Below are 11,740 nucleotides of genomic sequence, written 5' to 3' on the forward strand. Positions count from 1 at the left end.
TCACTGGAAAGCAAGATAGCAACTCCCAGCGCTTAGCTTACCAAGTGCCAAATCCCACTATTCGCTTGCGTCACAGATTCTGTTAGCGCACCACTAGCAAAGGGTTTGATTCTCTAAACAACAGGGAAGGAAATTAAATCACTTAGCAGAAGCAGCTTTGCCGTAAGAGATGACTCCCGGAATCATTCTGGCCATTTGGCAAGAACAGCTGGCTAAAATCACTGAAACCTTCCCGATTCCTGCATGAATTTTACCTGCTGAAGTGGAATCAGTCTACAAGCAAATCGCAGCTTTCACTGCCGCTGGGAATACGTAGCTCGATTACATTTTATTTCTGTCTTAAAAGTAATCTTGGAAGGTGACTTTCTCAGAGAATCAGTGCTACCTCAGGGATTAACCACTCTTCTACACCCTTCAAAGTCTGGGAGTTAAGTACAGAAGGGAGCACAAGTCGTAAGAGGGTTTAGCTGCAAGTTCATTCATTTAATCTCTCCTCAAAAGACAGAGCAGACTGCTCAGCACCCACCAGCAGAGTCGCCTACTGCAAACAGGTATTACACAAAGCACAGAGTTTGGCTTTCAACGGACTTAACAGTAATAGAAAAAGTGGTTCACACCTAACTCTTTTCCACGCTGCGCCTCCGAAGAGGATACATACAGACCTCTTCGAGGGAACGCAACCTGAATTACACGGTGGGTTTGTGTTTATTTCAGCTACGGCTGTTACCGGAGGAGGACTGCCCTCGACCACCTGAATTCTAACACAGATCCTGATTCAGGGCAGATTAAGTGGGTGGAAAAGATTTTTTTTTCAGATGGGAATTGTTGGATTCGCATATGTAAGTGCCTGAAAACTTTAGGATTGACCCACACTAAAAAAACAACAGCAAAAAATGGTGACCAGGAGGTTGCATTAACAAGCTCTGAGAGCCCTTGGGGGGGGGAAAAAAAAAAGTTACAATATTCTACACGGGGATTAAGCTCCCCTTTAAGCGACTTAAAAGCTCTTAAAGGAAACCTGGAGGTACAGAACCTGGACCGTGTGTCCTGCTCATGCCCCCATAGAGTTTGAAGAGCTTCAGATGTTAAAACTTTTGGTTTGACTGAGACACGTAACGAGATGTTTATTCCCCGTTAGCTGGACAAGGTACTGTGTGTTCTGGTTCTTTACCTCAGAGCTGGATTAGTTTAGAATACAACCCCCCCCCCCTCCCCCCCCCCAGTTCACAGTGGCATTACTATACTTAATGCTTATCCATTTTGGTTAGTTCCAGATCTCTCTGATACTGAACACCAAAACCTTTTAAGTCAGACTTAAAAATTCTACTAAACCACAACAGAAGCAATTTCATATAATACCACAGCAAATCATCTGTGCAACTTAAAGACGAACAAAGAGGGCAGACATTAAAGCTAGTTAGGTGATACACGGACTCTAAACCACAGATGGACAGAAACTGATTTAGACATTAACCAAGGTTCAACTCAGACTAGGCCTAACCATGAGCTTTTGGCTCCATCCAAGTCTAGAACCCTGTTGTTAAGATTACAGATGCAGCAGCGGATTCCGATGTCCCAAAAGGCTTTGTGTCAATTGTATTATTTTCTGCCCACCGTCACTGGAGAGGTAAGAGGCCAATGTAGCAGTGATCTGGTGAGAATTACGGAGCCCAAGTTCTATGTAACAACAGTGCTTTAAGATGTTCGCAACTGGATGAAGACGACAAGCCTAATTACGTTGTATTCTGGTTTTTATTCACTTTTTAAAAAGAGTTTTTGCTCTTGAATTAACCAAATGCTCATGTCCCATGCCTTGCTAAAACTGACTGTCACACCGACTAGGTTTGTGTTTGCTCCTGGAGTGGTTATACACACAATAGGCTAGGGACTTTACTTTTCTAAATTGCTCTTTAGCTGTATAAAAACTGACGTGATCTGCAGCCCTCCTTAGCATGGAATGCTGTCCAAGCCTTGTTCTGGCCATTAAGCGAGGTTCACCTCTCTCATCACATCCAGAACTGATGCTCCCAGAATGATCATATGACCACTGTTTCCTACTGGAAGGATTTTCATTTGTTTTAACATTAAATGACTGGTGACAAGACAGACAAGTGCTCCGATAAATCAGCTTTTGTTATTTAATTATTGGTGTATGGTGGCAGGCAAAAGAAACCGTATCTAACTGCATCTCGTCCATCTTCACTTACTCAGATCCTCCATGCCAGATTGCGTGCACACAGTAAAGCTGAACTCCCCAGCCAGGTAACAAAAGCTTTCTCCCTTGGGTAGCTGATGTTTTCATGTGACACTTCCAGTAAGCAACGTTGGCCAAAGTGCCTGCCTTTCCTCCGTCCTCGCACGCCCTTAGAAGCCAGGTGTGTACAGTGAACAGCCTCGCCAAGAAACGTTCATATTCGCCCCCTACGTGCCATAGCAATAGACACCTATTTTTTCACCTTGTTCCGAGAAATAGGAGTTACCCCGGGATGCCTCAGGGGAGCCCTGCTACGCTGTGAACATGTAAGTCCTTTCACCAGCTTCCGCTCAGATTCACCCTAAGAGTTAGGTCTAGATTAGCCTGACGCTCACGGATTTCATAACAAGTTCAGGTAGTTTGTGAACATGGTTTTATTCTAGGGTTATTAAGAAAAGCGTAACATTTTAAATACTACGCTGTTCAATGGTTTAACTTCTAAGTCGCCAGTAACAGCACCTCAGGATAAACTACAATTGGAATTCTTCTTCAGGGACATAAAAATTAGATAGCAGAGTATCAGAAAAAAGAAGCGAATTTGAGGAGGAAATTTTTAATGTAAAATCCAAGAGACAATATATATCTGGAAGGGGAAAAAAAAAAGCAGTAACACAAACTATTGATTGCCAATATGAACAGTATCACAAATTCAAGGATAGAATCTGGCAGAGCATCTTTTACACATAACACTTACTCATGTTTGCAGTGGTCCAGCTATCATACAAGACTATCGATCAAAAAGGCACTTTTACTGCAAATAGGGAATCCTAGAACAAAGCCAGTCCTTGCCAGCTTCATTTTCGCTTAGGTATTTCATGCTCCTGGTTTTTGTCACCAGATATAGACCTCTTCGTTGCACTCTAACAAACACAGAATTACGGTTGGGGAGCAGGGTATGAAGCCCGGTACGTTCCCAACACGCTGGGAAGGTCCCCTGCTCACGAGAGAGGCACAAGGACAAAAGCATGAGAGTATGGAAGAAGAGTCAGCCCAAGTTGTCACCAGTAATACAGTGCTATTAGCTGTTTTAATTGGACTATAGCAAGTATGCTACAAGTATCACAGTAACATTAACTCTGCACGTACTCTACAGATAACAGAAATGGTGCTAGGGCTGTCAGGTTTGCACCTAATCCTTCTCTAAAAGTACACGTTACTGTCCTTTGTTACCATATTCATAGGACAGCTTTGGCCTTGAGAATTGCATTCTTTTATAGTTGTCCTCTTAGATCTCAGCAGAAGGACCACGAAGCTGATACTGGATTGCTAGGCAGGCACTGCCTGGCGTGAGGGGACTCAGGGGAGTGCCAACAGGACATATATGCCAAGGAAGGGAAACAGCACACAGCGTGCAGAGGTCAGGTGGAGGAGGTTCATATGGCTGACAACTTAATTACTCTGCAAAATCATTAAGCGCTGGAGATGTGCCATTAGAAGTTCTGGCACATGCAACTGCTAAAGGGATAATTAAAATGTGCCTGGGAGGTTTTATTCCAAGTTATTATTACAGCACATGGAAGTGACTTTATTTTTTCATGTAAGTTTATTACGCCTCCCACCTGCAGAAGACTCTTTCCATCTGTCGCTGTGTCTGTGCCAGCACAACCCAAGTGCATAAGCTACAACCTCCCTCTACAGTCCCACACACGTCCTTCTCTTCTACCCCTACTGCATTCACACCTCCCCTCTCCAGGTACAGCCCCCCACACCACCCTACCTGCCAGCGACCTTGGTGAAACAAGAATAGAGGCAAGAGAGAGGCTCAAAGCCTAAGCACAAGGGTCACAGAAGATGAGGAGATGCACCACCACGAGTAAGAAATGATTCCAGTTGAGGGCCGGGGCGGCGGCAGAGTTTCACTGACCTTAACCTCTCAGCAAGTGAACATCTACAAAGAGATAAATGCCCAGGACTTTCAAATTAAGATCGTGGCTTGTTAAGCAGGGTCTGTTACTGTGCGCCGAGTTCACCACGTGGCACTCGGTTTCTGTCTGACACCCGTGCCACCCGTAACCTTCTCTTCCATCAAAGTTTAACACAACCGCCAATTCAAAGTTCAGGGCAGAGCTGGCAATACCTTTCCAGGAAAATCCAGGTCTTGACCAGATGGAGTTTCAAAAACCTCCAGTCTGCCAAGTAAAATTTTCCAGCACTACTTGTAAGGATCGCGTGGTACAATCCATCACCCGCCTGTCCATGCTGCTGGACCGTCTGGCATCTGACCATTCTGTTGCTGGTGGCAGCAGCTACGCGCTCAGTTTGTGAACACCAGTGGCAGAACCCAGCTTTACGGGCATCCTATGTTTGAGAGCCAGTGTTGGTAGCAGGGGGGTCATCTGGTGTGCTCCTAAGACGCAATTCATCATTCATCCCATGATCAGGTGAAGTTTCCCCATTTCAAATCAGGACAGCCATTTCAGCTACAAGCCACACCTGCCCTGACCTCAGGCTTCATGCTTCCTGCAGTGGTTGCGATGACTTTTCAGTTCTTTTCAAAGTAAGAGTCACCTAGGGAGCCCTGTAGAAGACCATCTTTTTCTCCACCTGCACAAGTAAATAATGCGTTCAGTGTTAGGTAAGAATGAAACTGCTTGGCCCCAAAACAAGGTCTGTCATATTTTTTAAAGGAATTCCCAATAATCCAGAGCTTTTGCTACTGAAACAGGGCTTATGCGCTCCTGGAAGGTACAAGATGCATATTCATAACCTGCAGAGCTTTCAGACATGAAGTCTTCTCCACACAGATACTGCCCTACCCAAACCAACACAGTCTGTCCGACAGAAAGACGGACACAGGCACACAGCTTGTCATTTACAGTTGCTTCCAGGCTAAGTTATGTAGAACCTATGTTCGTGTGTCTCAGCCAGAGGCCCTGGTGAACAGCCTCCATTTTAGCCCTCTCTAACACTCCTCACCCCCAGACACAACAGAGCTCCTTCATCAGTAAGTAAGATAGCAGACAAATACACGTAACCAGACAGAAATTAGCAGACCCTGCAAAAAATACTTTAGCCTAGTGGAAAATTCTGTACCCAGAGGTGTTTTGCTGCAGATTTGATTCCACTTTGGACTCATAAGCAATTAAGCGTCAGAGAAGTTTTATTATATACTTAGGAAAAGAATAAAGATTCAGGTTTTCCAGAGTGAGAGAAGTCTTTCCTTCTCCCGTGCTGCCACCTGGTGACAAATCAGGCTCCAACGTCTAAAACAGAGCAAAAGACACATGTAAACATTAGCAAGTTTTTTCAGACTCCATCACTCACTTGCTGTAGACACGAAACACACTGCTGCTAAGCCAGGCACACAGAAAAGCTGTGTTTTTTAGCTGGTAGATTGCTGATCCTGCAGTCTTTTGCTGCATCCCATCTCTACCTCACAGAATCATAGAATGTTTTGGGTTGGAAGGGACCCCTGGAGGGCACCTCATCGTGCAAAGCTCCCAGCTTACCTACAGCACCTTCTTCCAACTGCAGCTGAAGTCGTAGAACCCAAGAGTTCCCAACCAGGCCCAACTGCCTGACAGTAGCTTTTAAAGGGTCTCTCCAACGGTTAGCAGGACTAACCTGGTTTCTCAAGTCAAGAGGAAATACAAGCTGGAATGTTCTTTGTGGTGCTGGCCCCAGAATTCTAATCATGGGTTCCTACAAGTCTCAGGAGTAATGGAACAGCAAAGTGTCTGTGCTGTTTTAGATATGCATCTCTAGCTCCTGATTATCTATTAATTATGGGGCTGGAGGACAGATATTTCTTTGCAAAACCATCTTTGGCGCAATTGCTGCCTAACCACTACAGTAAATCCCTCCTCCAAACGACAACACTGAACAGCAGCAGTATTTAACTCCTGTCCCTTCTTAAGATCTTCATCTGCTTTTGTGGTGGTTTAATTAAAAGTTCATCTCCGTAAAAAAGTAATACTGAATAACTTAAGATCCAGAGCATGCCAATATCATAATTTAAAAATCACACAGACTACAAGCAACCAGACAGCCCGTGGTCCGGCAGCTGCCTGTCGGCACGCTTGCAGCACCTATAAAAGGTCTGCATGTGCCTAGCACCTGCTCACTGAGGATTATAAAGTGCTTGATGAACTCTAATTAACTCAAGGTGAGAATTAACAGATCTGGATTATGCAGAGACAAACAGCAATGAAATCTTCCAAACTTGACTACCACAATATTGAATGCAAGCTCTACGCCCACCAAAAAGGGCCAGGCACCCTGTCAGAAATGTTACTGCCGGGTAATGGATTGCACCATTTGCGTTTTTGGAAGAAAACACCGTACACGTCAACCAGCAAAGTACCCAGTAACCCCTGCTAACTGTAAGCTAAAAGAACTGAGAGTTGCAAAGTTGAAAGACTGAAGTCTGTTCAAAGCCAGACGCAGCAGTAGCGCAGGTGCAGAAGCAGGGCGTTACCACTACCAGAGGAGGCCTTCGACAGTAAGATTAGTCATCAGAAGGTAAGAAAAAGCCAGAACTTACCCCAGGGTTAGCATGCAGCAGAGACAGCTGAGGGTTCCTTGCCACTGTTCTCTGAACTCTCTCCATGTGGGGCTTTGGTTTAATCTCAAAACTTTGTTCAGGAAAGCTTCTTACTAAACTCCATACACAAGTACTGCAGAGGAACAAGCAGTGGTTAACAATTAGCAAACTCTAGAGTCAGCCAACTGTTGGAAAACATCCAACTCCATGAAACACTAACCAGCTACCGAAGAACTAATCTACAGAAAAAAGGTTGGGGGGCGGGGGGGGGAGTGTTTGCCCAATGCATCTCTTTCCTGTTCACGGTGGTGTATCAGACCAGCCACAAAACAGGCAAACACAAAGAATAGCACCGCGCTTGCCAAGTGCTGCCGATACTTGCAGCGATACGTTGGAACGGCCTGACTGACTCGTCACATATTTGACTGCCAAAAGTAAAACTGATTCTAAAACTGCAATAAAGTCAGGGCCTGTTAAGTTCTACTCGTGTGACTCTCGGCAGACACCAAGAACCAACAACGGCAGTTACCTCTTTTAGTTTCAGATCCTTTCAGAACTTTGACATTGGGATTGTAAATACTGTGGGCATCCTTTTTTTATATCAAAATAGCTGGGAGTAAAAGAAATTGTAGACAGTTTGCCCTTCCACGATTACTGCAAAGGTTTTCATAAGCACAACTTTTATTAGGACTTTTAAGAAACCACTAAAAAAAAAAAATAAATCACATTTTTATTCTTAGAACAGAAGGTATTTCTTTATGGACAGATTTGCATGTACACAGCAGGGATTTTAAAAGGCATTTTAAAGCACCATCTAAGCCCTTTAAGGTTTAGCTGATTTTACAGAAGCAGCTTGATTTTACAGAAGACCGTACTTTGGCAGAGCTACCTGTAACCTTCTTATAAAACACAATTTTAAGTTTCTGAAATGCCAGCTTATTTTGCAGAAAAAATACAGAATTAGTTCTGCTGAACAAACTAATATAGTTTAAAATAAAAAAAAAAAAAAAGAAGTTGCCTATCATCATATGATAGACTAAGCAAAAAGATAACCTGTCCCATCTTCTGCCATTCCCCAGAGTCATGTGGGGAAGAGGAGTGGGAATTTGCTGGTCAAGGAGCAGTGGCCTCTAGAGCCACGGCCCGGGTGAAGATGGATTCAGAGGGACTGCATTAACGCAGCAAATACAGAGGCAACCGTACCAATTAGTGCGAGCTGTTCTCCCTTCCACTCCTCCGCTCTTCTTCAGAGACATTCAAAATGGAAATGCAAAGACATCTCCCACGTCAGCCCCTCTCCAGGGCCACTAGCAGTTCCCTCCGCACCCCGTGTGACACAAGCTTCTCACACTCTGATGCTTTCACAGTACGTCTCAGTATCGGCTCATTCCATCAGCCCCAGTACCTCCTCCCAGGTGTCCCTCTGCACCCATCACATATCTTCTCCATGCCTCTTCCCATCTTCTGTATGGCATTTTATATCCAATTCTTCACCTCAGGCTCAGATGACAGATAAAGCGATGCTATCCTCACCAAATCCTTCCTCAAAAAAAACGGGCCCACCATGATGCTCTTACGAGTAACACTTTTCCTCAAGATAACTCCAACAGCCAAGCCACTCAGTGTTTTCACCTCTTCAGGTAACAGGAAAGTTTTACAGAGAGAATGTCCTTAGTAAGCACTTTATTTCTAGACACAGTACCCCAACTTTCTTTGTTGCAGCACATGATCACAGATCAGAGCAGCAGAGGTGACTTGCAAGGACAGTAGTTGTGCGTGTGTCATTTGTGATGTTACTAAAAGCTACATATTTCTTGCTGTGCATCACCTATAGTATTTTCCTTAGTTCTAAAAAGGAAAAATTTTTACAAAATGCATTTAAAAAATGTGTTAGGGTTTCGTTATGTGGAATCTTTAAAATAAGAGAAAGCCATTTTTTCCCACTACCAAACATATGTTACATATATACCAAGTTCATAAGTAAGAAAGAAGCACAGCGCGCACGACATGCTACAGCACACACAAGCTGCTCCACAGCGCGGGAATGTAAAATGACAGAGCTGTACAACCTGTGACGGTGCTGACCAATCCCTTGATTACTCAGCTGTTCCAAACTTCGATGCTTCAGAGGGCACCACTTGGCTATTTCTTTAAATCCACTGCAGATCCTCCTTTTCGTTTTCAAGCTGTCTTTTTTGTCCATGAATATTTGGAAAAAAGGTTGGACTTCTTTGGTTGGGGTGTTTTGAGGGTTGTTTTTTTCTGGTTGGTGTGTGGTTTTTTTTGTTTTGTTTTTTATACCATCTCCATTGTCTACAATAGTTCAAACCAAGATGGCTATTCAGGCCTGGTTCCTTCAGGACTGGCACCGGTTTCCTGCACAGGAACAGTTGTTTGATCCCCATTCTCCGTGGTTACTATCAAAGCCTGACCCTGCTGTCCATTCTTTAAAACATGTCAAAGGAAAACAGAGAGTATGAAGAGTCAGCTTTTATTAGCAAGTGCCTGCTATTTTCACTGCTAACAACTAGACTTCTGCTTCTTCCTTAAGACCAAGAGTCACTGTAGGCCCCCTCTCAGATCAGAAGTGCAAATTACACAGTCCATTCAGTGTTTTTCCTATGAAACACATCACTGTCTGCACAGATATTAGATCTTGCAGATCACTAACAGGGACTTTTAGAGGATAGATAATACTGTAGGATGGAGGGATAAACACCGTTACATTAAGACAGACTTGTATTGTTTAGTAGGAGTCCATCTCCTAAATCCCCTTAAATATTCATTCTTAGACAATGTCAGGGGATAACAATGGCCTTGGGACTAGATCCCAAGGCTCCTAACGAATATCACATAAAATGAATTTATACTGCATAGTCTTGGGGATTCTGGAACTCACAGACACTCCCAGTATCCACAAGCTGCTCCAGCACACACTGAGCCCGTCAAACACATCACACATACAAACACTTAACAAAAAACTACCTCAGATTCCAACTTACTACTGAAAAAAAAAAAAAAGAAAAGAGACAGAGGGATACTCACCCCTGATTCCTGCACCGCTGCAAAGAAAATGAGACAGACCCATCAAAATGCAGTAAGGCCAACTTTATAGTAATGCATTTTTCTATCATGTTACCTTGTTCGTACGTGTCTGTAGGAGTGGTTGAGCAGTGAGCCTGCATAGGCACACCCCCTCAGGGAGGCATCATTACAGCAGGTTAACCACGGCACACGGAAATGTAGGAATTGCCTTGCAGTTCACCTCTAGCTGGCTCTTAAGGTGTCAGCTCAACATCCAGTGAAGTGAAGACCGCTCCTCAGAACACTATTACAAAACCACCCCTTTAAACACATGCCGTTCATACTTACGTGGCATGTAATTTTTCCTCTTCCTCCTTTGCCAGATAAATAGTATAAAGCCAGCTGCAACAATTAGCACGACAATAGAAACGACAGCTGCTGTAACAGAGGAATGTGAGGAAGTATTCCCGTCCTCTTCTTGTACCAGGCCGTTCTCCTTACGTCTGATGTGAGACAAGAATAATTATGTTCTTAGAACCTTGCAGTGGAAGTGCTGCACTGTTTTTAACATTGCACCTCCACATCCAGGAGCATTCACAAAGGTCTTTCTGACTTGGCGGGTAATCCAAGAAGCTGACTTTTATCTCTTTGTTTTAATGCTCATAAACGCAAATTGATTCTCCTCAGAAGCAAACTCTCACCTGTTCTACTACAGCTAAGGGATGTGTCAGCTGAAACCCAGGTACCCAGAGGAGCGCACTGCTCTTCATGTGTCCAGATCCAGCTCTGTTAGAGCTGTCCGGGAGTCTCCTGTGCAGTGACAAGTTATGACGAGGCTGAAGGCTAAATCTGTCATGTTAATGAGTTTATAAGGAGAGAAGTTAAGCTGTTCCCAAGAAAAAGTGGGACATAAGAACAGGATTCCACACTTGGTGCCTTACTGGAAGCAGGAGACTGCTGTTTCGAAGACAGCAAAATCCAGACCCAAGAGTTAATGAGAACAGTCCTGTGCCCATAAAGACTAAGAGCTGCTTACCCAGGCCACGGTGTACAGCTGTAGGACATGTTGGTTGTTGAGGAGGTTCCAGGAGGACAGGCTTCACACACATTGTCAGTGGTCTTTGTGCCTACAAGGGAGAAGACAACAGGATTTCTATCTGCACCTATGGCTAAGGAGAGCTTCACTTCCGCATCGTCTTTGTAAATGACCAAGTGATCACTGCAGAGACTCTTCACTACGGACAAACGCTCACACACTTCTGTCTCTGCAGACAGGGGGAAAAAAGCATTCTTGGCCACATCAACTACCTCAGCACCTAGGACTTACATGGATTCTGCAAGCTTTCAGCTGCGCACTGGTGCTCTGACAATTACAGTCAGCGCAGTGGACCGCTATACATCATACCAGTATGCGCTGGCCCTATCCATTCACATTGATCCTTCACTATTTGTTTTCTGGATGAACTGCCAGCCTCCTCAAAATCACACTCCAAAGGCATTCCCTGTAAGAAAGGTTGGTGATATTGACGCTATGTTGGATGTTGGCTTACCCCTTTCTTTTACCATAGTGCCAGGAAAGCAGACAGTGTAGGGTTGACAAAGTTCACAGTCTTCAGCCCCCAAATGACTGCAGAAATACCCCGGCAGGCAGCCACACACAGTGTTCTTCGTGTAGGTACACGCTACTTCTGGCACTAGGTTGGCTCCTAAGAGAAATTTACACGCACAGCCACAGTATTTACATGGGAAATGTCAACAGATACAAAAGCAAAAGTCAACATTTAGCCTTGCCTTGATGCACTGGTGAAGAGCACCAGAACTAACAGGAATACTGAAGATGACTCCTATTGGGATGTACAAAGAGAGCCCAGTTCCTCACAGACACAGCATCTTGGGTCACATTATATCTGTCCTAAATGACTTGCATGGCAAAAGCAAAATTCTCCCAACTCAGATGTTTTTAAATTAGCTGTCCTGCT

At 44.2% G+C, this 11,740-nt stretch overlaps 1 protein-coding gene across 1 annotated transcript in view; it reads right to left on the bottom strand.

Annotated features, from left to right (window-relative positions):
• Positions 1–7,649: 7,649 nt before the first annotated feature.
• The window catches only part of TNFRSF14 (TNF receptor superfamily member 14), an 8,908-nt gene continuing 4,817 nt past the window's right edge, over positions 7,650–11,740 (bottom strand). Inside the window, exons 4-8 of the mRNA XM_035903589.1 lie at positions 11,312–11,467; positions 10,798–10,888; positions 10,110–10,264; positions 9,783–9,799; positions 7,650–9,182 (exon numbers count right to left, since the gene is read on the bottom strand). Coding sequence (XP_035759482.1) covers positions 9,075–9,182; positions 9,783–9,799; positions 10,110–10,264; positions 10,798–10,888; positions 11,312–11,467 — 527 coding nt within the window. The 3' untranslated portion in view covers positions 7,650–9,074. The remainder of the gene's footprint in view (positions 9,183–9,782; positions 9,800–10,109; positions 10,265–10,797; positions 10,889–11,311; positions 11,468–11,740) is intronic.

The sequence above is a fragment of the Egretta garzetta genome, unplaced genomic scaffold (genome assembly GCF_000687185.1).
Source record: "Egretta garzetta isolate BGI_Z169 unplaced genomic scaffold, ASM68718v1 scaffold61, whole genome shotgun sequence".
NCBI classification, from domain to species: domain Eukaryota; kingdom Metazoa; phylum Chordata; class Aves; order Pelecaniformes; family Ardeidae; genus Egretta; species Egretta garzetta.